The sequence below is a fragment of the Triplophysa rosa genome, linkage group LG1 (genome assembly GCF_024868665.1).
Source record: "Triplophysa rosa linkage group LG1, Trosa_1v2, whole genome shotgun sequence".
Taxonomy (NCBI): Eukaryota; Metazoa; Chordata; class Actinopteri; order Cypriniformes; family Nemacheilidae; genus Triplophysa; species Triplophysa rosa.
This window is the reverse complement of record NC_079890.1, coordinates 21,826,735-21,854,587: the sequence shown is the minus strand read 5'-3', so window position 1 is coordinate 21,854,587 and position 27,853 is coordinate 21,826,735. Positions and strand designations below refer to the sequence as shown.

At 38.0% G+C, this 27,853-nt stretch overlaps 2 protein-coding genes across 10 annotated transcripts in view; one reads left to right on the top strand and one right to left on the bottom strand.

Annotated features, from left to right (window-relative positions):
- The window catches only part of adcy7 (adenylate cyclase 7), a 43,464-nt gene extending 38,726 nt beyond the window's left edge, over positions 1-4,738 (top strand). For all 6 annotated transcript variants that reach the window (XM_057338674.1, XM_057338627.1, XM_057338656.1 and 3 more), the window contains exons 22-26: positions 321-467; positions 851-955; positions 1,276-1,390; positions 2,925-3,049; positions 3,239-4,738. In XM_057338674.1, the coding sequence (XP_057194657.1) occupies positions 321-467; positions 851-955; positions 1,276-1,390; positions 2,925-3,049; positions 3,239-3,385 (639 nt within the window). In that variant the 3' untranslated portion in view covers positions 3,386-4,738. The remainder of the gene's footprint in view (positions 1-320; positions 468-850; positions 956-1,275; positions 1,391-2,924; positions 3,050-3,238) is intronic.
- A 117-nt stretch (positions 4,739-4,855) lies between these two features.
- On the bottom strand, positions 4,856-21,977 carry brd7 (bromodomain containing 7). 4 transcript variants are annotated; one of them, XM_057338721.1, is made up of 17 exons: positions 21,844-21,977; positions 21,213-21,415; positions 21,012-21,129; positions 20,827-20,884; positions 19,012-19,156; positions 18,753-18,863; positions 18,301-18,482; positions 15,600-15,720; positions 15,433-15,511; positions 15,239-15,346; positions 9,933-10,068; positions 8,270-8,381; positions 7,025-7,078; positions 6,275-6,371; positions 5,850-5,993; positions 5,220-5,363; positions 4,856-5,102 (listed from the first exon to the last, which is right to left on the bottom strand). In XM_057338721.1, the coding sequence occupies exons 1-17, from the start codon at positions 21,890-21,892 to the stop codon at positions 5,065-5,067; spliced, it is 1,899 nt and encodes a 632-aa protein (XP_057194704.1). In that variant the 5' UTR covers positions 21,893-21,977; the 3' UTR covers positions 4,856-5,064. The 4 variants fall into 4 exon arrangements, with proteins under 4 accessions (XP_057194704.1, XP_057194714.1, XP_057194723.1 ...); XM_057338731.1 differs by having other exon boundaries at positions 15,433-15,508; XM_057338740.1 differs by having other exon boundaries at positions 15,600-15,717.
- Positions 21,978-27,853: the final 5,876 nt, after the last annotated feature.

Genomic DNA, 27,853 nt, shown 5'->3' with positions numbered 1-27,853 from the left:
ATACAACGAATCTTAAATTGTCCCATATAGTATTTAAAGTAACCTCCCGACAATTTCCCACTAGAGCTTACTGTATATAGAAAATACAGTGACATTTAGAAAACGGGCTGATATACGAATTTGCTCAAGAAATGTTTCCTCTACGCATTGTGGACTGTATTGGAAATGTTTGATCACAAAACTGCCATCGTGTATCATATATGTCCTCTATGAATCTGTGGATGTTCTACAATACAACTTTTTTCCCCTTATTTATGGTGCAAATGACTGATTGTAACATTGTGTGTGTGTGTGTGTGTGTGTCCATTTCTCTTCTCCAGGACCTCTACTATAAGTCGTATGACTGTGTATGTGTGATGTTCGCCTCTGTGCCAGACTTCAAAGAGTTCTACACTGAGTGTGACATCAATAAAGAAGGACTGGAGTGCTTGAGGCTCCTCAATGAGATCATCGCTGACTTTGATGAGGTCAGAGTGATATCTTGTTTCTCTTAGCATATGTTTGTTCTACTTTTATATAATCTCATGATTACCTTTTCACCTCTTATTCCCCCAATAGATAAATCAGTGAATATACATAGTGCTTGCATATTTGAGCATGTCATCTGATGCAGACGCTTTTTGTAATGCTATTTTACATTAGTGTCATAAGCCTTTGCTGGACATCACAATAGTTCTGGTTGCAACTTTTTCCAAGAAAATCCAGGCTAGTGTCATGCTTGCTTAGTTTTTGCTATTCAGTGTGGAAACTCTTGCTCTCTCTAACTTTTACTGTAGAAAAATAATTGTTTAATTAGTTTCTTCTGCTCGGAACTCTGGCACTCACTTTGCTCATTTCCTTTCCTCTGCAGTTACTATCAAAACCTAAGTTTAGTGGTGTGGAGAAGATTAAAACCATTGGCAGCACATACATGGCTGCTGCAGGACTGAGTGGACCTCCTGAGCAGACCAACCAGGTGATGCAGTGAACTCTTGAACTTATATCGTGTGTCAGTCATTAAAACCCTAAATACTGGTTACTGGAGTACTGGTTTTGAAATGTAAATCTTACTGCATGTTATAAAACCAAGTGAAAGTACCAACAGCATTTCATTTTCTGGTTACCCAGCATTTTCTGGAAGTGACACATTAGCTAAATTTGAGTATCCCTGGTGCAATGTGCAGTTTGTTCTGCATAGAGCTCTAAATGTATGTGTTGTGTGTGTGTGTGTGTTGTGTGTGTGTGTGTCCGTGTGTGTGCGCGTGTGCGCGCGTGTGTGTGTGTGTGTGCTCTCAGGACCGTGAGAGGCAGCATGCACAGATTGGAAACATGGTGGAGTTTGCCATCGCTTTAATTGGCAAACTGGATGGCATCAACCGACACTCATTCAACACGTTCAGGCTTCGCGTGGGTAAGTCTGGCTGCAAAACACTGTCACACGCAAGTCTCTCAACTCTATACTATTCTTAATTCTGCATGCTGCTTTGTTATTTTTATTGGTAATAGGGCAATTCCACCGTTATGGATGTGACACTTGAAATGTAAACTCTCAGAATGTATTTATTACCAATAAATTGAACCATCTGTTTATATTTTGCAAAACCACTGTTGAGAGAGCGTAAACATTAGAAAAATATCAGTCTATACGTTTTCTGTTTAAGATGAGGAAAATAAACATGTTATGGATGTGACAAAATGGACACAAAAACTAAAACATTCTGGGAGACAACACATAGCCACAGAAAAAATTAAGAGACCGTTTCAAGTTTTTCAGATTTTAAAATGTATTTACATTTTACATTTATGCATTTGGCAGACCCTTTTATCCAAAGCGACTTACGACTTAAGAAAACAAGTTCATATTCACTTTTAAGCAATACAACAGTAATATGTGTACATGTATTTAGGAAAAGTTCAAAAATATTTTTTTAATGCAATAACCTCCATTTTTATCAAAGTTTCCATGTGTCTTGTCATGGTGTTAGTCTTTCACATTAGTGTTGGATGACTTTATGTCACTCCTGAGGTTTGATTTTGTTAAATTCTACAGACACTGGATTGGAATGGCCACAATACATCTAGAAATGTTGATTTGAAATGAAAATTTGGAATGGTCTCTTATTTTTTCCACGGCTGTACTTTGTAGGATTTCTGTGAATTAAAATGCACAAACCATTTTCATGTGCTTATTATGAGGAAAATGGACCATTATGGATGTGACAGTTCTGAAAGCAGCACTCAGCCTACAAAAAATCATGCTTTTACAACTTTGAGACCTCACATGGGTATTTAAACCACCAAATATTGACATATGAGCTTTAAAACCTTTTACTGTTTTTTCATGGTAAGGTTGACCTTTGCAGTCAGCTGCAAATTGTATATGAAGAATATATTTTAAGATTATATATTATATATGATTCATATATTTTAGATTTGATAGACCTATAGAGTGCATTAAGAAGACATTAAGACATTAGAAAACTTTTAAAAATGTCTAAATAAAGGGTTAAAAAAACGAAAGCAATATGTACATGATGCGGCTGAAAACAGGCAGCTTATAGGAGCATTTTCAGCAGGTCAGGGATAAGAGACGCGCTCAATAACTGGCTTGAAATGCTTTATAAACAATGCTTCGGATGCTGAGAACAGATCATGCATCTGCGGCACAGATCAGAGAAATTATAATAACAGACAGAAATCCCTTAATACTGTTAGGAAAAGACATTTATTAGAAAGATAATAAAAGCACATTCCAGCAGTCAGTCGTTCCAGGTGCTCGGAGGCTCACTGAAGAACTACTTTATGATTTGAGTGTGTGGATGCCAATTATGTGTTTGAGCCACAAATTACAGTGCGCTTCAGAGAGTCTGAGCTGTAAACAATAGTGCATTCAGAGTAAATGTTGGTTAGGCATGAATGCAGTTATCCTGCGAATGTATGTGCAGGTATAAACCACGGGCCGGTTATTGCCGGGGTGATTGGAGCCAGGAAACCACAGTATGACATTTGGGGAAACACTGTGAATGTGGCCAGCCGGATGGAAAGCACTGGAGAAATGGGCAAAATACAGGTATACTTCACTATGAAGCAAAATCTTTCACATCTGAACAAATCCCCTGCTCTATTTTCCACTGATTTGGTTCATTATGACATGCTTTATTTCTACAGCTAGATATGCTGTGTAACGGCTTAAAACTAAATGAAAAGCTAATTGCCAAACATTTATTTTCAATTGGTCCCTGGGTTGTTTGTGTTGTAGGTGACTGAGGAGACATCTGATGTCCTGCAGAAGCTGGGTTACTCATGTGAGTGCCGTGGCCTGATAAACGTAAAGGGCAAAGGAGAACTCAAAACCTTCTTTGTGTGCACAGACTCCAGCAAACAGCAGGGCATGGGTCTGAGCTGAGACTCCCACTGACAGATCCACACACACACAGACTCCGGACATATATGTGATCTTTAGTTTAATGTTTTATTGCTACTGGATATGTTTTTATTAGAGCATGTCTAAAGAACTGCACATTCTCTGAAGTGTTCGCTTGTTTTGACAGCATGTGAAGAGCTGACACTTTCAGACACAACCATCTTGCATTATATACATTCAAGTATTTTACACATGACTATCCTCTTGTGGGAAACAGACCACGAGACACTGGGTAACTGAGTTCGCTGAAGGAAAACTCATTCCCAGTATTACTTGCAGACTTTCTGGGTACTGCTGTCAGTGTGCCCTTGATCCAGTTGGATTTAGACTGATTTGGGATGACTGAGTTTTGAACTTACATACACTCTCATCTGAGACTCTCATGGACCAACACATGACCCACACAAACCAATCAAAGATAATAGCAAATGTGAAAACATTTAGAATTTCTTCCATTGTTTGATCTTATTTTAAAACATTTTGTCAAGCTCAAATAGTTGAATCTACTATTTGCATTCCTTTCTAGCATTTTCACAAGGCCAAATGTTCATGCAGTGCTCTCTTGCATTGATTTGCTGTTGCATTGATTGTGGAGGTTGGATATCAGCCTTCGCTGGCTTCATAATTTCTTACAGATGAAACTATCAATGAATGTTTACTTCTACATAGACAAGAAAAAGGAACTTACTGATATACAAATCTTTTATCGCTTCAGGATTAACTTAAAGCAGTGGTAGGTAATGTTGTTCATAAAAACAAATGTGTTATACTAATTGAAAGTCTCTTTACATCAATAAAGTTATATATGTGGTTTTATATTTTTTTGTAAGTATCAGAACCACAGAAAGTTTGTTCAATCATTGCATTCAGTCCAAAAGGAGGGTGGGATATTTTTCCCTTTTGTCTTCGAAGCTAGGTTGCTATTTCTAGCTACATGAATCATGTTTAAATCATCTCGACTCTGAAATTCTGACCAAAAGGCTCTGTGACTCCTCCCATTTGAGGTTGTATATTTGCTATTCGTTGTATTCAAACATTTTGCTGTGCATCTTGGTCACGTTGTATTAGTTTTGCTCAAACTGTGTAAATGTTTCGTGAAGGTGCCATGTGTTTGGATTCCAATTCGTGTTTTATGAAGCCTTAGGTTTAACTGTTCAAATGAGATTTTAAGACAATCGTATGTGCCTCTGATGGTTTTAAGCTCTCTTAGTGACCATAACAGTATGACTGAATTGACAGCTTTCTGTACCTCGTCTGCATTGTTTATGAGAAACATGACTGCGATCTCCATTTTGTACGCAATGTCACAGAATAAAGTTTACACTTTCTATGCTTCCCACTGAAGTTGTGATGAACTGTGATCTACAACATAACCCGACAACCAAAAGGACATGCTGACCACAGGACTTTGTGGTGGGGGAAGTAAAAGCTAGTTCTATTCAGGGGCAAGCCTGTTTTTAAAGACTTGGAACAGTACATTTGTGTGTCACAAAGAGTGATTCAACCACATTCTTGTAACTTATATTAAGAAATGTCATAATCGATAAAAAAACTGATGTTTATTAAATGAAATGCAAAACACACATCAAACAGAAACAGCACCATCCCAGGGCGGATTTAGAATAAGCAGAACAGATTGAAGACTGCCTTTATGAAGGCTCTCAACACACTCCCTCCATGGGTTCAGCTATATCTCCCACTGAAACCGAAAACAACCAGAAAGTCAATTACAAAAACGTTAAAGCTTAATTTGCCTAGTCAATAAACACAAGGTATGGATGAATTATTTCCAGAAGAGTGGGCATGCTTCTATTACCTGTGTTCAGGTTTATAAAGGTGTCCTCTACAGTGCTGTTTGGGAATGAAATACCCATGGCCTTCCTGATACCATATACACTGCACACCTCTCTAGGGGTCACCTGACTGGTCAATTGGGTCAGATTACCCGTAACTTTCTCCGCTGCAGAGACGGGAAGGGGAGACAAACACATTTATTTTGTTATAAAACCTGGTTAAAAAGCACAAGGTTACACATGATCACATTACACAAAGTGTATCAGCTTCTAAAATGACTTTCAGATAAACAGGTCTGTTAATGTGCAACACCACTGAACTTTTAATGCAAATGTAAATTAGGGCCTAATCAAAACGTACTATCAAGATGTTCAAATTGGAAGGTAGTAATCAAAATACATTTTCTCAGCTGAAAGACCAGTGATACAATTCACTTGTAGGTGCAGCAAATTAAATTTAGCTACTCATGTGAAAAAATATGGTTGGTCAGAGGAAGGTCACCAACATTAAAACTAGCCCTGACCAGGATTCAACCCAGCAGCCCAAAAATTCCTGGAATGAAGCCTGTGCCATTGCAGTCATGGGTGCAGCAGTAAAAACCATCGAGCAGATGATGTATAAAGAGTTTGTGTACTAGTGTGTGTGTGCATACCAAGCTCTAGTTCTTTAGCAGTAGGAGCCAGCAGGCAGATGATGTTTGGTGGCTGTTTAGCACTTAATCTTTCTTTCTGAGCCTTCTGCAACTCCCTCAGCAACACTGTTGTCTCATCCAGCTTCTGCTGAAAATGCTCTGCTTCTAAGAGCGAGAAGGAAGAAGAATTAGTTAATTCCTATCATCTGGAATTGAATAGGATGGAAACAGATGAAGCTAGCTGTTCATTTAAGAACAATATTTTTTAAAAACAAAAAAGCAAGAGGTCTTGATGAGTCTATAATGAGTTATAATATATTATATTTCCCCTCTGAGAGGAGGATCATCATGATTTTTTAAAATGTAATAGAGACTCAAAAGAGGATCAAGAAAATATTTATTTAATTAATATTATGCTAAATATTTAAATCATAGGAGATTCTCACCTTCAGAGTCAAAGCTCTCAGGAAGAAGGTCGAGATTCGAACCGAGCACAGAACTGAGAGCAATCACATTTCTACTGTTAGGCTCTGACCCAACAACCTAAAGAGAAACACGTGACAAAACATACAAAGAGAGTTGAGTTTACTATAACTTGACATTCAGAAAACAACAGTCAAAGGAAACCTCACCCAAAAATGAAAATAATGTTTTTCCAAATCATTTACTCACCATCACATCATTTAAACCTGAATGACGGACCTTTTTCTGCAGAACACACAAGACATTTTGAAGAATGCCGGACCCCATTGACTTCCATTGTATGTGCACAAAACCACTGAGAGATTTCTCAAAATATGTTTTTTGTGTTCCACAGAAAAAATTGTCATAATGATGGCAGAATATTTATTTTTGGGTGAACCTTCCCTTTAAACTCTCAAGTTTGAAACAAGTAGCACCATCAGTCAAAGATGCCCCCATACTTACCTTTCCCTACAATACTCACTCACACATGTGTGATTTAAGGAGGAAGTCGAAACCGAAGGGAAGGTCTATGTAAATATTTCTTTCATTAGTGTGTATGTGAGTTGGTTGGTGTTGTTGACACAGCTGCTATAGTTCAGCCTGTGTTCCTAACACTGCTTTTAAATACAATACTTGTACGTTTACAGCCACTCAGGTTGGCTGTACACTAGTACTGCACTCTTTATACTTGTATACATTTGACTTGTGTTCTTTTGGTGAGGGTATCTTACCTCGTCATCTGTTACGTCTGCTTTCTCAGCAGGCTCCTCCTCTTGCAGATTATCCTAAAGTAGACAAATTATGCAATCAGTGTTTACAAACATGTTGATCAAAACCATTAAAAACATCTTTAGTCCTTCATTACATGTTATATACAGTATATATATATACATATTAGTGCTGTCAATCGATTAAAAAAATTAATCGGATTAATCACACATTTTCTGTGATTAATCACGATTAATCACACAACAATAATATTTTAAAATATACTTTTACATTTTAATAATTTCACATTTAATCTTCAAATTGATGTAGAAACAACATATTTTTTAACAGCGTCATTTTATGAATGAAAGAAAACATTTTGATATTAGTACTGTAACTGATGTCTCTATTAAATTGATTATTTTAACAATAATTATAGTCATTCAACAATATAATTGAGAGCTATCATGAAATATACAGAAATTGAAGGAAGTTCTCAAACACTTTACAGTCTTTAATGCTAAATTATCAATTAAATGCAGAAGAATTCTCATTAAAGCTACAAAATCACATTGATTTCTTCTTTTATTTTGTTCTTTGATTAACGTTAGTGACAGGAGTCAGAGCAGCACGTTTAAGAACGTGGCCCCTTTAAGAGCTGTCTCAGTTCGCAGATCTGACCGTCACCGCACTCCCATTTTCACAACTCTTTGCATTCATTTAAGATTTTATTTTACACTTAAGTCTTGCTTAAGAAAATGCTAGACAAAACGGGCTTTCTGTCATAATCTTGTATGGTTTTATCCATTCAAGCACGAAAGAGAACTTAACACGGATGCGCTGTCTGACAGAGATTCACCGACGCAAACTTCAGCCCATGACTGTTTACATCAGACTGGACCTTGCGTTGCGTTTTGCCGCGTCCCACAGTTTAGAAGCTGTCTATCTTCATTGAACGTGTCAAAGCAACTGTTTAATATCACGCTTAAGTGGTTTAAAAGCCTGTACACGAATAAGAGCGTGATTACATAATGTAACGCTAGACAAAGAATGTCAAAACAAACGGATGCTGCGTTAATTGCGTTAAATATTTTTGACGCGTTAATTTGAAAAAATTAATCGCATGCGTTTACGCTGACAGCCCTAATATATATATATATATATATATAAATAATCTCTCTCTCTCTCTCTCTCTCTCTCTCTCTCTCTATATATATATATATATTACACGTGTAGTACATTTCAACTTATTAAGTGAGGTTTCTTACAGATTCTGTCTCCTTCAGTTGTCTGGAGTGTTGTCCACCGGTTAAAGCATCCAGCATATTATCTGCTAACCTGCTCATGTGCTCCTCGGATTTGACTAGGTAATCTGCAATGCTACAAATATAAAAAAAACATTTTATATATCTCCTATCAGCACACACATGTGGGTTACAATTTTAAAGCAATATCAATCTCTGTCCTAATTTAATAAGTAGTTAAATGCTTACAATTGTGATATTGACCATAAAAATGATGTAATATTACATAATGTAAGGAAGAATCAATCATTTGATTATGTATAGCCCCACAATAGATCCAAGCACACGCACGCACACACACCAGGGTCTGACTGTATACGGAAATTCCGGGACTTTCAAGGACTTTTTCAAGCACACATTTTTCAAAACCCCGTTTTCAAGCACTTTCCAAGCACACCGTTTTCAAGCGCTTTTCAAGCACACATTTTTTTTTAAAAACCCCGTTTTCAAGCACTTTCCAAGCAGTTTTCAAGCGCTTTTCAAGCACACCGTTTTCCAAGCATTTTTCAAAACCCCGTTTTCACATATTTTTTTCAAGTGCTTTTCAAGCACACATTTTCCAACCCGACTTTTTAAGCATATATGCTTTGATTAAAATGTTTTGTCAATGTAAACAAACAAACAATGTATCTTATCAAAATAGAAACATTAAAATAACCAGTAATACTTTATTATGACAGATACATCAATTTCCAGTTCAATTTGAAAATTGATAAAGCAATATCACCTGCGGCCTCATGCCTCTGGCCTAATCACAGCCAATGATATAGAGCCCTATCTCACGACACATTTATACAACAGTTTGGCGGCACAAGTGTGCAGATAAATCGGAAACAATATCGGAGTGTCTTTAAAAGTCTACGGTTTTTAAAGGAACTGGGGAACTACTTTCTTCCGCCACGAATTCCAGCCCAGCATAACAGCTGAACAAACCTCCTTTACTAATTCCAAATGTAAAGTCTTTTAAATTTGCGCTGTGCTGCTTCCCAGGTGAAAAAAGTGCACTTCTATAATGTACTTAAAATGCTCTATTTTCGCACACTAATTTTGTACTTAATAAACTAAAATTTGATCTTTAGTACTTATGATAATCTTAAATCCATCTAAGTGTACTCAACTGTGCTATTTTGAGACACCATGAAAATGAACTAAAATATGCTTTTAACATACTATATCTGTATTTATTTGTTGCACTTGAAGTAAACTTGAACACACTATTATATGAAATATGGGTTCAAGTATCCTTCAAGTGGTAACTCAATACATTTTTAAATACAGAGATAGTATGTTAAAACTGTAGGCTGTAGGCCTACTTCAACCTGTAATCCTTGACCTCAGTTCTCGCTGATGATTAAGTAACTATCGCGGGGAGAAAAATCTTAGGTCTGTCATTTGGTCTATCAGACGGAAAGATTTTTGTTGGAAATGTGACCAAAATATTTAAGACCCGTAGAATCTGAATTTAATACTTTTTAAGACTTTTAAAGGCCTTTTATTAGGATAACTTTAAGATGTTTTAAGCCACCCTGTTCAAGTAACTCTTCTGTAAATAAGGTTTCCAGGACTTAAATTTAAAGGCAAATTTTATAACTTTTAACACCTTTAATTAACTCTGACACACACATACCTTTCATAGCCTGGCTCACTGCTGTCCTCTCCATAGAAAGAGTAAATAAGATCAGAGTCCTCTTTGCTGATATTGGCAAAACTGGAGTCATATGTAGGTGCATATGAGCTAAATGGGCCATAATTCATATATGTAACTGCAAAAAGATAAAGGAAAAATGTGAGGAGTTTATAAAATGATACACTATTTGTAGGATTTTATACACATTACAAAACTTCAGACAGATTCTAAAGATAGCAGTTATATTATAAGAATGTTTTCATTTTTGCAAAGCAAGCCATTAGACTGCAAGTACAACTAAACACAGAAGAATCTAACAGACACTGAGAGCTATAAGAGAGCATGGACTGAAGAAGGTCACATTAAACTGCTAATGCTTGTCTCCCTCCAAAACACATCAACTCTCAAACTCAACTGAACTGCCACAAAATTCTGATACACCTACATGAATAACACTAACAACTTTTTTAAAGAACAAATTTGAGTAATGCTTGCCAGTGCAAACCTGGGTGGTTACAAGAGAACTGCTATGCAACTGATCTGAGACAAAGGAGTCCATCACAAATCTCTATCTTTCACCAAACGACAATAGCAAAGCTAATCGCTTAGAAGAGAAACAGCACACCTCTTCATAATATCATTTAAGACATCATTCAGGTGCGTAGCACAGACGGTACGGGGTGGTTTCAGGCAGAGGTTTAGTACGCGGAATTAGGGATTTGAACAAGTATGAACAATAATAATGGTGTAGATGTTAGGGGTGGGAGAACAAATCAATTCACATATGAAATCGATTCAATCAGCTAGCGATTCGAATCGATTCACAAATTTGAAAAATAGATTTTTTTGAACGTAACTAAATATAATAACGTGACGTCTTTGGAACAAACAAGGCGGAAGTCAACTGCAAGAGCGGTGCAGCACCCGTACCTTTTACAGAGTGCACACCTCGAGCGCAAACATAGCGGAGCTTACTGGAGCAGTAGAGAAAGAGAGAAAACCAAATACATTTAGCCCTGTAGGACTAAACTGCAAGATCAACGAAATACATTTTTAGGATGGTCTTTCTCTCCATTTGCTCTGTGCGGTGAGTGAGCGGCAGGGAGAAAAAGCGCATTCAATTTACTATACCGCAGCTGACTTGTTAGTAAGTGCAAAATAGCATTTCCCAAAACCTGTCACTGTTTAGACTTAAAGGAGTCATCGGATGAAAATCCAAATTTTCCTAATTTTAAGTGCTATAATCGGGTCCACTGTGCATCTAGAAACCCTGAAAACGTGAAAAACAAGATCCCAGTAAGTTTGTTTTGATGAGCCTTTCCCTGCAAGCATGTGAGAAATCGAGCCGTTCAGATTTCGCTCCTGTTGTGACGTAAAAGCAGCATCTTATTATAATATTACCGCCCCTTAATCTACACAATTCCACCCACGGCGCTGCCGGCATTACTGTTTTCACAAGCGACAGCGGTGTACGTGACGCCATGGCTAAATTTCGTGGACAACATGCAATGTCGAGTCCTAAACCCTGAAGAGACAGGAGTGGATTTATTTTATTTTTAGTGGAAATCCCTCAGAAACCATAAGTAAAAACCTGCTTGTTTGTACGAATCACTTCAAGCCGGAGTGCTTTATCAACCTGGGACAGTACAAGCAGGATTAGCTTCAAAGTTGTTCCTCAAGAGGGATCGAGACCAACTGAACGAGACAAAGCTGCCGATGTAAGTAATGTTTATCAACAGTCTGAATTGATGTACATGTACCGTATATATAGGAGGATAACGTTGATGCATATGATAGCAAAGGGAGCTAAGTCAGTCACGGGCTAAATAGAACATTCAAAGCCAGTGTTAAATTTACTCTATATTTATGTTATTTGGCAAATGGGCACTTAGCTGTGTGTATGTTAATACATTGTGCATTAATATGTTCAGCTGCGGCAAGCTGTTTGTTTTGCTAATGAACAGTGGCGAATACTGCGGTTAGTTTAGTTTTAAACATCACAAATCATTCGTCCTTAGGCTGAAAACTCTGTCACAGCATACTAGTTATGCTCTCACGTTGTGTGTGTAACATTATAACTTGTCAATGACAAGCGCTAAAATCCACGCAATTCCGCTGAGATCTGCAAGTGCGCATTCCGTGGATTTTAGTCAAGCATACACGCACAACGTGAGCGCATTAGGATGCGCTGTTTGCTGTGATGGATTTTTTAGTCTCCGGACTAATGATTGGAGACGTTTAAAATTAAACTAACCGCAGAGGAGTTCAGGAAACATAATTTAGCTAAACCATTGCCATGGCAGTACTACATGTGTGTTGTGTTGACTCGCCGGACAGAAGGGGGGTGGGGTGCGCTGCGCTGTAACGTAACTCATTATTAGTTAAAGAGACATGCACCAAAACAGGTTGCTGCGAGCATAGCTGTTTTTGACGAGGCAAAAAGGGTTTTGTTTACACAGCCATTGAGTGTTTTTAAGCAAAATATGTTCCAGAAATTTCATGAAGACCCTAATAAATCATACCAACTTGTTGAAAGTGCTCATCCAATCAGTCCTTTAAGAACATGAACATACTTCTGTAAATATGCACAGTTTGTTAGCCATACGGACGCGCAGGGTGCTCTGCACGGGACTAATACACTAATATTGGTAAAATAGCCGCTCTTTTAATGTATGTGTGTATGATGATTAGGGTTGTGCAAAAATATCGCTACATGTAACTACCACAATATTTTTTTTCAAATGTATCGATAGTAGAGGTATCACTATCTATAATTTTTTTTAAATCATGTCATATACATACGGCCAAAAGTAAGTGGAAGTGAGTAGGGATGCACCGAATGTTTGGCCACCGAAAATGTTCGGCCAAAAATAGCAAAAAACGCAAGTTCGGTTTTCAGCCGAATATGTGAAGTGGCCGAATAAATTTTACCGAACATGACTCGTGATACTATCAAGCAGCAACCAGCGCAGAAAGAGAGAGAGGGAGAGAGAGAGCGAGAGACATGCGTGCGCTTTATTACTGCCGCAAACATTTTGGCAGTGCGTGTGTGTGTGTGTGGAGCATTTTAAAGTGTCAGAGAAAGACACAGCACGGGACTTGCCGCACGGAAGTAAATCTCCGAATGAAAGCGTCTTTACCGGTCGGTAACTTTACTTCAGACGGAAGCGGGCTGTCTGACAGTAGCCCCGCCACTCGCGACATCCTTTGACATCATACAGCGGTGGCGTGCACACAGTTCCCTGAACTAAACAACTTGTCAAAGTATGTTCTGTGCATCCCGGCCACGAGTGCACCATAGAACAGTCAGCTTCTGTGGGCGGAGTTTGGAGGAGAGACGTGAACTGATATGGTTGTCAGTCAGCAATGCATCAGTCAGAATTGCTTGCATTGGATTTATTTTTTCTTTAAATCTTTTTGCAATGTAGCCTATAATAATCCAACAGTTTTCTTTTATTCGTATTTTTAGTTTATAGGCCTAATGTGGAATGACACTTTTTAATGAAGTGTTTTGTTGTAGGGGTACAGATTAACTTACATTACATTATTTTAGCAGTCAGTTATAGGCCTAATTAATATAGGCTATTCATGAAGGGAGAGGGCTCAATTTTTTGTTTGAATTTACTTTGTTTTGCTCAATTTTATATTAAGTTGTATTGTATTTTATTGAAAAGCAAGACAAAATAAAAAAACACATTTTGACTACTCAGTTTGTGCAATAGTGAAAAAAAGGCTTAATAAATAGAACCATGTTCGGTGTTCGGTATTATTCGGCCTTCGGCCAAGTGTTTCACATCATGTTCGGCTTCAGCCAAGAATTTTCGTTTCGGTGCATCCCTAGAAGCGAGCATGTCGAAGAATATAAGAACGCTTGCAGCTCTCAGAGCTGATGTGTGGGTGTGCTTTGGTTTTCAAAATAAGTTATGGAGTAATGAGTTATATAAAATAATGCTGTTTGTAGGCTTCTCAAGTCATGACACAAGTCACTTGGCTACTGCAGTGCATTAGACAAAAAGTTTATTAAGAAAAGTAACAATGACATTTATTGTGCTTTCACGGATGTGACACCAGCGCATTTACAGCACGGATGAACCAGAGGTTTTATTCTGCCCATGTTCATTGTTTTAACTGTAATGCACCCACAACAGCCAAGTGACTTGTGTGAGCCACCTTATTCCCCTGCGCTACCCACTTGAGGGGCGCAATCAGAATCAGAATCAGAAGAGCTTTATTGCCAAGTGTGCTTGCACACACAAGGAATTTTCTTTGGTGTTGGAAGCTTCTAGTACAGACATTCAACACAATGACAATACAATATAATACGATTTACAGTCTAAAACATTCTAAATTGTGCATATATAAAATAAAGACTATTTTACAGAAAATGGGGGATAATAACATATAAGAGACATTGTACAGGGTAGTATATAGTAGAATAAACAGTTTGAGAACCCAAACCTCTGATCTAAAGGTCCATGCATCGCACATCATGGCCACTCTGCAGAGGTAAGGGATGTTTTTACACTTTTCCTTACAGAAAACCCCAGGTGGTGCACAGCATGTTGTATTTCTAGCTCTACTTTTTACATTTTCTATTTAAAGTATTGCAATATATCGCAAATGTGTATCGTATCGATATACATAACAGTATATTGTATCCAGGATTCCTGCCCCATCTATCGTGGTATGTATCGTATCGGGAGGCACTTGCCAATACACAGCCCTAATGATGATTTCGTCATACGATGTGGCAATGCGTGGAAGTGACTGTCGTTTAACATACAGCACTAATGAGTGACGTTTCATTACTATTATGTACTTGTTTTAATGTCGGACAGCAGAATATGTCCATGAGAATGGCTTTACTAGGCACTCAGTTCTATTAAATACAATATGTGACATTTCTAAGAGTAGAAGCCAAAGAACAAACACTAGTCTGACTCTGAGTGCAAATGTGACACGATGACATCTTAAATATGCTAATTAGTACATCAAGAATCGATTCTGAATCGAATCGTGAGGGACCAAACGATTCCCACCCCTAGTAGATAAGATCAGTAGAAATCACAGCCCAACTGATCCACCAGTTAATTTTTTCCTATTGACAGCAGGAACAATAGAATTTTTCTGGCACATAACATAACATTCCACCGGCAGCAGAGGGTGTGCAAACAGAGATTTTAATACACCCTTCCCATGATCCTCTTCACATCACAAAAGTAAAGTTCACTGAGTGAATCTCATCCCTATAGACTAAACATGACTTTCCTCAAATCTGTAATTGAACTAAAGTGACTGTGCATTACCTGGAGTGACCATGTTCCTCTTGTCCTCTTTGAAGCCCTGAAGAGTGTTGATACCAGTTTGAAGTCTTCCTCCCATCATGCCCAGTTTGACGGGGCAGTAACCTGGATCTAACATAAAAGCATTGTACATTTAGAGAACACGTTATTGCTAAATAAAACTCAATTTAACACTTCTTTGACTCATTTTCACATACCTCCAGCGCTCAGGTCAGCAGGGTTCAGGATGCCCAGAGTGGTTGAACCATCAGATTTCCTTCTCTCAAAATCCAGCTGCTTAAAAAAAGGAAACAATGGTGACCAAGAGTTTCTTCAGTGAATGATCTCTTATGCACGCTATAATATAACACTGATCTGCTCTTACCTCACACTGCAGGCTTCTGTTAGACAGTTTTCCCCCAGACTCCTCCATGAGCTTCTTGATCTCCTCCAGGTCTTTCTCTGCTTGGCCGGAATTCTTCTGAGCTTCATCCTTACCGCCCCTGCTACACATTCAACAAAGGCTTCTTGTCATTATCTTCAATCCATTAAATTGGCCTAAGGGTCATAAGGGTATGAAGATTTCTGGCATAACCATCAACATAAATCATGACAGCATCTCTGCAATTACAGATGCATGTGGAAAGAAGTCCCTCCCATTTCTGGTCTTTGTCATCATCAGTATGAATTAAAAGATTTCATGATTTCAATATATATATATATGTGTGTGTGTAAGAAACAGCTAGAGCAAGAGCCCAACTGTGAACACTGAGGACAAAGCAGCGCCTGGAGAAATACCTACACTGACCAAAATTATAAACGCAACACTTTTGTTTTTGCCCCCATTTTTCATGAGCTGAACTCAAAGATCTAAGACTTTCTATGTACACAAAAGGCCTATTTCTCTCAAATATTGTTCACAAATCTGTCTAAATCTGTGTTAGTTTTAGGAATCACTTCTCCTTTGCCGAGATAATCCATCCACCTCACAGGTGTGGCATATCAAGATGCTGATTAGACAGCATGATTATTGCACAGGTGTGCCTTAGGCTGGCCACAATAAAAGGCCACTCTGAAATGTGCAGTTTTATCACACAGCACAATGCCACAGATGTCGCAAGTTTTGAGGGAGCGTGCAATTGGCATGCTGACTGCAGGAATGTCCACCAGAGCTGTTGCCCGTGAATTGAATGTACTTTTCTCTACCATAAACCGTCTCCAAAGGCCCAGGACCTCCACATCCAGCATCTTCACCTCCAAGATCGTCTGAGACCAGCTACCCGGACAGCTGCTGCAACAATCGGTTGGCATAACCAAAGAATTTCTGCACAAACTGTCAGAAACCGTCTCAGGTAAGCTCACCTGCATGCTCGTTGTCCTCATCGGGGTCTCGACCTGACTGCAGTTCGTCATCGTAACCGACTTGAGTGGGCAAATGCTCACATTCGATGGCGTCTGGCACTTTGGAGAGGTGTTCTCTTCACTGTTGAATCCGGTTTTCTGTACAGGGCAGATGGCAGACAGTGTGTATGGCGTCGTGTGGGTGAGCGTTTTGCTGATGTCAACTTTGTGGATCGAGTGGCCCATGGTGGCTGTGGGGTTATGGTATGGGCAGGTGTGTGTTATGGACAACGAACACAGGTGCATTTTATTGATGGCATTTTGAATGTACAGAGATACCGTGATGAGATCCTGAGGCCCATTGTTGTGCCATTCATCCACGACCATCACCTCATGTTGCAGCATGATAATGCACGGCTCCATGTTGCAAAGCGAAGGAGATGTGTTGCACTGCGTGAGGCAAATGGTGGTCACACCAGATACTGACTGGTTTTCAATACAGTAAAACTGAACATTTTAGAGTGTCCTTTTGTGTACAATAATCATGCTGTCTAATCAGCATCTTGATATACCACACCTGTGAGGTGGATGGATTATCTCGGCAAAGGAGAAGTGCTCACTAACATAGATTTAGACAGATTTGTGAACAATATTTGAGAGAAATAGGCTTTTTGTGTACATAGAAAAAATCTTAGATCTTTGAGTTCAGCTCATGAAAAATGGGGGCAAAAACAAAAGTGTTGCGTTTATAATTTTGGTCAGTGTATGAATCGATGTTATAATAAACAAAATGTTAGCTGGGAATATGCCCAACCCTTTACCCAACTCAGCTGAGCAGCGTGCAAGATGATTCACATTCACTGAAAAGCTGTGTAATGTGTGTGAGGAACGTGTAGCTCTTGTGCTACAGATGGACTACAAGACACAACATGCTATAAACATTCCTTGCAACTGCAGCCACCAAACTGATTTACGCAAGCAACAAACAGAATAAAACAGACAAAGACAGTGAACACCCCAGCAACATCCTGGAATGTGTCACTGGTTCTAGCACAAAAGCAGAATGCCTCTCACTTTAAAGCAGTTACAAAACCAACGTGAATTGTTGCACAACCATGACTTCACTAGTGCTTGACATTATACTCTCAGTCAGAAAACAAAAAGAAGATTTTGACTACTAATTCAAGTTGTTTTAGAGATTCAATCATCAGTTCACATACCATGTCAATAGAACCACATTTTAATATATAGATATGACAAATTAAATACTTTAAATTTAACAAATTAATCTTGATGAGGGTTTAAAATGAACTTTCCCCACCAGTCTCAAATACTTGACGAAAACGTGCAGAGTTGTGATATTATTTATTTCTTACATATTTGTTTTGGTGGCTTATCAACCCATGGCAAATTTTCCACTGAGGTAAAAGTTATCTTAAGCTGTACAAGCTGCAACAGATGTTTCTTTTAAGTAGATCCTTTGTGTCTGTATCTGTTTCTTTTGCAAAACTTATTTTACCGACAGTCAAATGTGTCAGTCTGGCCAAATACTGTTGAATGTGCTAACTAAAGCAGTGCACACTTTACTCACATTTGCCATTTTGAAAGTGTCAATTCCATCCCTGCCTATGATTACACAAATTATTATTAAGAGGACATCTGAGTTAAAGAATTTTAATAACATTTTTGAAGCAACCCCAGGATCAGTCAGTTATGATTACACTTGACGAATGTATGACTCATACCTCGGAGTGTCTTTGTTGGCTACACGGGGTGACTGTAAATTATCACTTGTGTCCATGACAGACGAGTTCTTGTTGGCAGGGTAAGAAGCTCCGCCCTCGTCCTCTCCATCCTCTGTAGACTGACTGGATGTCTGCAGGTCAGCCATGAACTCTATGCTTTGCTTTAAACTGTCGAGTCTTTCCTAAATGTACACACATACACATACGCTTAACCATTTCCCCTGTAAAACATGTTCTAGATGAGCTTACATTACTGAGTTAAACCCCTCATTACAATAACAGCAGAAAGGAACAACACTGCCCATAGCATAACAGTGCCATCTGGTGGCGCACATTGACATTCAACGCATTCACAAAGTTATTTGGCTTACAAACAAACTTACTGATAGAATTTAAAAACAAATCCAAGTCAAATGCACCACATAAACACACTCTAAATCCATTACACTCACTGTGCTCAGGATCTTCATGCCAGAGTGAAGGAGTTTCTTGGCTGCTTTGTAGTAAATGGTATCTGGTTTGTTATAGATCATAGCATTCTCACACATTGTTTTGAAATCCAGCTGTTATAAAAAAGAAAACACACTTCCAGTTAACTTTCTAAAGTCTGCATTCATTAACATATAAATGATGTTCATTTTGATAGTCAGTGATGACATGTAAGGTATTTAGATTAAGTATGGTCTCATTATTTGGATGATAACACATTACCTTAAGCTCTTCAAGTGACTGGTATAGCTCTTTCTTTATTTTCTCCTTCATTGTGCTAAAGTCCATGGGTCTCTTTATGATGAGGGAGTATCCCGGGGCGATCAGGTCCGTCACAGGAAAGGAAAAAAATGCACTGGGGTCCTTCCTGTAAAAACAGCCGGCTACTTTCAACTCTTCTAATACTCTTCTAATTCATTAATACAGACAAGTAATACAGACATCACTATGAACCCAGACCACACTAAAATATGGAAATAGTGGAAACACTAATAAATGCAAATAATAACAGGGAATCCAAGGTAATTGGTGTCAGGCCACAGACACAAAAGATTGTATTCGAGATGAGCACTCAAGAGTCTTAGGTCAGACTAAATTCAACTTCATTTATAATATTGAGAGTGTCTATTCCTTCACACCTGTCTAAACAAAAACAGCCTATCCACCTTATTTTTTAATGCGGAAGTAAACGATGTGACGTACTTCCTATTTGTATGTGACTTCTGTTTTATTAGCTGGCCGGTGGAAAACAATGGGGTGTCGTGGGAGCACGCTCAAAACACCATTAAAACAGCTCTGGTGAATATTTTTCACACCCGCGATGTATTACACAGTGGGAGGATGAAGTGGCCTTATATATCATATGAAGACATATTCAATTATTTCGTATTTTCTCTCGGAGTTGACGGGTCTTCGATGCGCAACTATAAAAGCACAGAGACGTAACGTTATGTTACCAGTAACTTACATGCACATTGGGAAAGTCAGTCGGAATTTGTACATGACATAGACCACAACTTCGTGCTTTTAAAAGCAGATGTGAATCCCAGTCAAAGTGGAGCAAACATTCCTGGATCCTTACAACTAATAACGGAAGAATGGAGACGGCTGGTTGCTCTTGTATCACAGGTCTCGACTGAGCTGCAGCACCCATCACAACTTTCTAAAAACAACTCGAAACATATTAACCAGTAACTGTCTGTTTTATATCTATTAAATAAAAATGATTTCATGTTGTTCATTCTCTCCCTTGTTTACTTCAGCTTTAATCTTCATTGTAACATGACCTGGTAAACTAGGCTATCAGTACTGTTTAGCGTGTTGACAAAATGTTAATTGTGATTTGGATTAAAGCGTCTGCCAAATTAATGTAATATTCTGTAGCTGTTAATTTAGTCATGCAGCTGCGATCCGCTAGCAGGAAGGTTTGCTTTAGCCTGTTAAGTTTTAAACTGCTAAAAACATATAAAAAATGCGAACAGCTAAATTTTAACTGCTGCTAATATTATAATACCACTTTACCATTTGCATACTGTTTATTTAGTTGTGCTAAATATGTTTTGTTTATATATAATCTATGATATATAATAATTATATTTTTCTACATTTAGTGTCACTCTCGCCATAAATGCCTGCCTTTGAACTATGTTTATTAGTTATTGTTGTCAAGAATGTAAATTGTCCAGGAGAAAGGGCATTCAGTAGGCTAAAATAATGGATAATGGATGCAGATCATAGGGTGCGCGACATCTATATTAAGCTCTGGTGCGTGTATTAAGGGAAACACAAATGTTTTGTAGACATTTTTTGCATTTGTAGCAGCTATTATTGCAACCTCTAACTGCACACAGTAAGCTTGTACCTTTGGGTTCCATAATAAATATTAACTAGCCAGTCAAAACACCACACTTGTCTCACTCGCAATACGACTGCCATTAGTTATAGTGGCTCACCTGAAGCCTAAACACAAACAGCTCAAAGATGTTGGCGCCCACGTTTACGCCACAAATAAGATGGATAGGGAAAATATGGTCATACCTCTGGAGCTGTCGAATGAGCTGACTCAAAGCTTCCTGTAGAGGAGTCTGCTCTTTTTCTGAAGAGTTACAAATCAGTCATAATAAACAGATAATCAGCACAAAATACACAATCTCACTACTCATCAGCAAATTCTTAAATAACTAAAACTAAACTAAATTCTCTGTAAGGGTGCATAGCACTACCTTCAATTTTGGCAAGTGAAGGGGTGAGGGGCTGGGAAACATCAGAGCGAGCAGGAGTTCTGCTTTGCTCATCAAAGTCTGGATCCACAGAGTCTGGCCCCTTCCTTTTTTTGACCATCTATTAAACAAACAAACATTCTATTGTTTAGGGTCTAGCAAGCATGTAAACATCCACACCAATAAAGCAATCGCAAAGCTCACCTTTTTCTTTTTCTTCTCGTCAACTGGTGAGACTGGAGGACTGTTTCTAGCTTTCTCTTCCTTCTTTTTCTTCTTCTTTTTCTTGTCTTTATGTTTGTCGTAATCTATCGGGTCGTCATACGCGCTCTCGAGGTTAGGGCTGCCTGTGGTGACCTCATTCCCAGCCACTTTTAACACCAGCTTCAGAGGCCGCTCAGTGAACTCTGCAGGGCAGTAAAGATCATATACAACACAAGACGTTTTATGCAGAAAAGCTGTTTGGTTACTGTTTATTTATTACATGCCTGACTTATAGTAATAACTCCATATTCCTCCAAGGAGCAGCTTTACCTATACCTAACCAACATAAACAGTTATTGCGCATAAAGCAAACTGCTAACCAGCCGGCTAGCCTTAAAATTAACATAACGACAAATACACGCATTTCTACATAAACAGACTTAAATTCGACAACTGTTGTATTAGCATTGTGTTTAGGTCAGGGATGAAGAAGATACGAGACCGCCGCTCATCTGACAGCATCAGCCTATTCCCTTCTCACGAGTTTATATTCTAGTTTCATTTACGTTCAGCCTTTTTCAACCTAATTAATACATTTTCTAACCTTTTGAATAAATAATAAAAGACCTACCGTCGTGTGTGTGCTTTTCTGATTTGTGTTTCTTGTGCTTTTTGCCCATAATTTATATTAAAGCTACTGTTTTGTCAGGTCAGTGCTTGACCAGTTTGCTCTTTGTTTTGTGTCGGTAAGAGTCAAGACTACAGTGCGCCTCTTCACTGCGCTTCAGAATTTCAACAGCGACACGATGTGTTCGGTGGTGTATACGGCATTTAACCAGCGATAACGTGTTTGTGGGTCCAATGACGAGTTTTAACATAATATGTAGGTGATTGATTGTGGACTTATGCAACTAAATAGGTTTCGTTTAACAGCTCGTTTTATGGTTTTACTTTTTAAATGTATAACTATGAACCGAGAAAATGCAGTTTACAAATCTACCGCTAAGTGGCACCCTTGCTATATGTTTAGAACAACAGTGTTTTTATTAATGCCGTGACATGGAATTTAATTTTAACTTCAGTGTTTGTCCCACAATGAATAGTTTTTTTACAGTTTGTTACAAAACGTGCCACTCATTTCTCTCATATTACAGCTTTCTGGGGAGTTCCACCAACCAGAACAGTTTGACTCACAGGCCTACATCGACAGTATATATAGTCACTTTTAATTAAACAATGCTGGAAAGCTGAAAAAGTACAAGCGAATGTACCTAAAACCACACTGCTCAAAGTTTGTGCATACTATACAGTTTGGGTTAATTTAAGATTCAAAATGCATTAATTTTGAGTTCAACAGTTTCACCTTTATTTCCATTAGGGGGTGTAAACGAGTGAACATCCAGGAAAACAGAAGTTCGGATTTTTATGGTTATTTTGGTCTGTCAAAAGTTATTAAACAATTTATTCATGTGATTTTTATAGACAATGCTTTAACACACATGGAAGCATATTAATGACTTATTTTGTAACTAATATTTTTTTATCATCTGTGTTCTGTGCTGTCTTTCTGTTGCACTGTGGAGCTTCTGTCACTATAACAAATTCCTCGTATGTGGAAACATACTTGGCCAATAAAGCTCATTCTATTCTATTCTAATAAAAAAACTCATCATAATAATAGGTGGCCAGGACACTGCACGCTATGGACATCCTCATCAGGGGGTGTTTCCTCTACCATGATGGACAAATGAAGCAACAGCAGGCAACATATACAAAAGTGACCACATAAAGATGTTCTGTATTATCATGGTTAGCACTCTTAGCTTGTGGTCATTGGTTTGAGTCCAGTCTAACCGATTTCGCTCTTATTGAACACAGGGGGAACCAAGTCTGACAGTAACTTTCATGACTACCAAAAAAACTTGAAAATGTTTTAACAAGCAAACACTAAGGTCTTTTTTCTGTGAAGCAAAAACCGTTACCGCCCGTAGACAGGTTAAGGAGCAGCTCCTGCAGCTGGGCGGCGGCGTGTGTAGTCTACCACAAGCGTTCAGACTGAACAGAGAAACATGTGCTGTGCAGCCTGTGCTTCATGTGTGTTAATCATTTCTCTCATATTAAACATTCAGTTCCCATGTTTTCGCATCGCTCTCGCGGTACTATGTCATTTGGCAGAGCACGGTTTCAACCATGTTACGTGTTCCATACATACCGTATCATCGGACGCGCACGCGCCTGACCCCCAGTTAACTCCTGTTTGTGTTTGGCTAGTGGCTAATAATATAACTATTTAGTTTAATTTATGTTAAAATTAATTTAAATTATCATTTTATTGTATAACAATTGTATTAAATAAACGATTTGTTGTATGTTCGTTTTCTTAAATAAACAATTAGTTGAATGGGTCCTTTGGTCTCATTTAAAGAAACCTATGGTACTGTATATTGACATCTAGCTGTTGAGCTTGCTTGGTATCAGAGTCTAAATTCAAAATATTGGAGAGACTAGTTACGGTTCTTCTCGGTTTCTTTTGATTGTTTTCAGAAATAATCAACAGGCACTCGATTGTTTGTGAATGTGTACCGGAAGTTAATGAAGATAAATCAGTTGCTAAACTTGAGAGCATGTAGATTTTAATTTGTGAACTTGTAAAGTACTCTAAGTATTTGTACCTGTACACTAAAATGTACACTCACAGCCCCAATGTGAAAACTTGTAAAATAAAAAACTGAAGTTGAATGTTGAGATTTGCACTCGTGGACAAAACTCACAAATCTCTCTTCTGAATTTGAAGTTGAAGAAAATTTTTCACAAGTGTGTAAACTGGCATTTACAAAATACATTGGCAGATACAAATGCATAGCACATATTTACACGTTTTCCTAGATTCAGATTTGAATTGCAACCACAAATATGTGGTTCAAACCTTTCACTGCAGTTTCAAATCTTACCGTCTTGACTTTTGCTACTACTTTCGCTATAGGGTATGCATTGACGTCACTTTCCCGCCGGGACACGCTCCCTTGAGTGGTAAAACTACGGCAAAATGGCTGCATTCAATAGGAGGAACTAAAACACGCAATTATTTGCTGAAACTACAAGCAGCTGGACTCGACGGTGATCCTTACGACTACCTTATGACTTACAAAGGATAGGTGTTCTTAGACACTCAAATGTTGCGTTTCCTGATATTGTAACCATTCATTTTGCCCAGTGTTTTACCACACAAGCAGTGTTCACGTGGGAAAGTGACGACACGTGCACTCTCTATACCCGTTGCAAAGCTAACTTGCTAACTAAACTGCACTTGAGAGCCCCCTAACGGCAGGAAAATCTCAATGAAAGGAGTTTTGTAAATCACTAATACAGTATTTAATTTAAGGTGAAACTATAAATCAATAAATACATTTCCCTTTACTAAAATACTACTTACTGTCACTTTTTTACAATAAATTAACTTTTCTATTTGATTCTCTTTTACATTTACTGTAGTATATCTTTGTTCTTAGTTTTTCCTTTATTATGTTACAAAAGTGCGCATGCCCTTAACGTTTGTTTATGTTGTTAAGATGAAACCTTTCTATAGGTTGTTTCTACAAACGTTTAAGAAAAATGGTCTGAATCAACTCGCGTTTTACTTGAATAGTAGACGACTCACTCTCAGTTTGAATCGTTTGTACATGGTTTCTCACTTCAAACAGTGAAGAATGCTGACACAATCCTATGATACAAACAACAAAACCTGTTGTTGTGTGTCTGCAATGATAAAGGTTTCTTTTTTATTCAAAATCTTCATGTGTTGCTTTTGAATGTCTTAGAACTGCAGGTAAGACACTTTGCTCGGAATTCCTCATGTTAAATAGTTTATATTTGTGTATGAAAATTAACCATGTTTTTTTTGTGGCACAATTGTAGTAACCATGTTTTTTTGGTGTATTGATTACTTATGGCAAAACCATGTTTTCTACAGTAACCATCGTTTTACTATGGTTCTTAAAAACACATGGTTTTCATAACCATGGTTATCTTGTGGTAACCACGGTTTTACTACAGTAACCATGTTTTTTTTACTGTAGTAAAATCATGGTTAATTTTCATAAAGGATTGGCCTTACCGATAGGGATGTGCGAGTACAGTATGTCAGGGAAACCCACATAACAGTCTAATTGTTTAGCACTGCTTTTATCTGGCTTTCATAAAATGCCACAGTATATGATTGAGCTCTATCGTATGCGAACAGGGTTTATCCACTGACATACATGATGCCTAGGCATCTTAATGAAACCACTTCATTTCACTTTTTTAAATTCTAACTTGATCTCAAAATTGCATTTTATGCGTATGATCTTATGACCCTCAATCTATCCTTCTCTGGTCGGGCGTAAGCTTTCCAAAGCTGCCATTATCTTTAAACTGGAGCTCCCTAAGGCTGTTCTCCGGGCAGTCTCTGATGTGATTTACCTCATCTCACCTCATGTTATATAGCCTTTGGTCTTATCTCACACATAAAGCTACACACCCCTGCACACATAAAAACACAAACTGGAGATATGCTGTATCTGTTTTCAATAGTCCTAAAATCTGAGAAAGCTTTTCATGTTTAATCTTCTGTAACTCATATTTATTGTAATGCCATATAATCTCTAAGGTTGGTTTGAATGTGATTAATATTACAGTAATAACTGATAATGAAAATTTACCATTGTGATCAATAAAATCATGTCCTTTATAAGTATGAGATGGCTGTTACTCATCCTATTATGATGATATCTATTCATGTTTTGGTGAGACAAACCAAAGCTCGCAAAGCGTGTAGGTGTGAAGCAATCCCGCAACATTGATGCCATATTCTTATATACTAATCTCACCCTCCACATGCTGTTCTATAAAAGCAGGATAAATAATCTTCATTCTTTGAAACACATTCCAGGAACAGAAATTTATGGAAGCGGTCCAGCATACCAGCCATACTTTGGCTTTGTTGAAGAGATTCCAGTTCCAACAGCACAAGAGTGTGGTAGGTCAGTTTCATCTACTCCCGTCAGCCAATGTGTGTGTGTTTGATTCAACTGGCAGGTCTTTACTGTCTTTTCAATGCCATCATTTGGATGGATTTCTCATCAAAGCAGCCACAAACCCAGGAAGACAATCATCACATTTGTTCTGGTGATTCTTTTTACTGTTAATATATAACACAGGACTGGTTTTGATTTTCACTCATCTCTGGACATGAAAGGGACTAATAATTATAACACTACACAGTTACTAATGTATCAGTTACCCCGAAACACCAAACGTACACAATAATCTGTCAAACGCATGTTTACTCAGCTGGTTTCTTCTATAGTTCTATAACTTTTTTGACTTGAATTAATTTGTACCATGTAGCATTTGTTTTCCACGTGCCTTGTGTATATGTAAACACTGCTAATGGGCTCTCTGTCACTCTCTCTGCTCTCTCTGGTATTGTACTGGACATGTTCCATAAACCGACATAATAAAATCTGGTTTTGACTCTGAGGAATTTGATGAATTTTCACCCTGGTGTACCTTTGAAGTTTTGAAGTCCAGCCTGAGGTAACTGTAGGTTTGCTCAGCCTGGCTTTAGATTTATAGCGATTTGTTTTAGCATGGCAGGTTTAAGCTAGGGCCCTGCTTCTGCTTAGGACGGTACTGTCTGTGTCTGGTACTCTTAAGCCTGCATGGAGACAGACTCCTTCATCGTGTGCTTCAGAGATTCAGTGTTTTCATGAAATCTTAGAGCACTCCTCTGTGAAGTCTTAGTTTACCTTGGCTCCGAAACATGGGACTCTGCTCCAGCAAAGAGAAGCTATCTTTAACTCACTCCCAATCAAACGATTAAACACTCATTCAGAGATTCATTACAGAGAGACTAAACTCAGAACACATGCAATGAACAAAATTAGCCTCCTTCCTTTTACAGCAGGTTGTCATACTTTCTAAATAATTGTTCATATAGTTTTATTGTAATGTTTATTGTAAAAACAAGTCATAGATGTTTATTTAATTTGGGCTCAGATGTAGTTGAAAAATATGCACATTTGCAATCTCAAGGCTAGTATAATGAATCATGTTGAAAAAAAGACGACATTTTAATTTAATTACTGATATAAATGGGCAAATATACTGTAGATTGTGTTGCTTTTTATACTGTACAATTAATGTAATTACTTTTGACAAACGCTAACAGAACGTTTTGCATTTTTGTTAGTATTTTTTAACAACATTATTTACATTATTTAGAGTGTTTTAACAGATTTAGCTAACTTCGGGGGACACTTTTTTTCCCAAAGGAGTACACACACAAAAACCACATTAATACCTTATCTCAGTGGAAAAATATGAGTAAGTGATTCCGTTTGCTGCAGTCTGGGTTGAATTTGAATTGTCTAGTCATTGTCTGCTCTCTTCAATGGAATGGAAATTATTATCATTTTATCAGGCCAACAAACAGCGCATTAGACTAGAGCACTGACGTCTGTTCATAGACACACTGCTGTCATTGTAAGGGACAGTGAGACACTGCGAGGATGAAACATGATTCTTTTTACAATCTCTCCAAAATATACGTCTTCATCTGAGTGTGAAAACTAAAGGAATTTTGAAGAAATCTGCACAAT

Bases quoted from the DNA above. Each gene is read 5' to 3' on its own strand.
- brd7 (XM_057338721.1), bottom strand. From the start codon at position 21,892: ATGGGCAAAAAGCACAAGAAACACAAATCAGAAAAGCACACACACGAC. The intron at 20,885-21,011 runs GTAGTGCTATGC...GTAACTCTTCAG, and splicing joins TTCACTTGCCAAAATTGAAG to AAAAAGAGCAGACTCCTCTA. The intron at 6,372-7,024 runs GTAAGATACCCT...GTTTCTCTTTAG, and splicing joins CAGACGTAACAGATGACGAG to GTTGTTGGGTCAGAGCCTAA.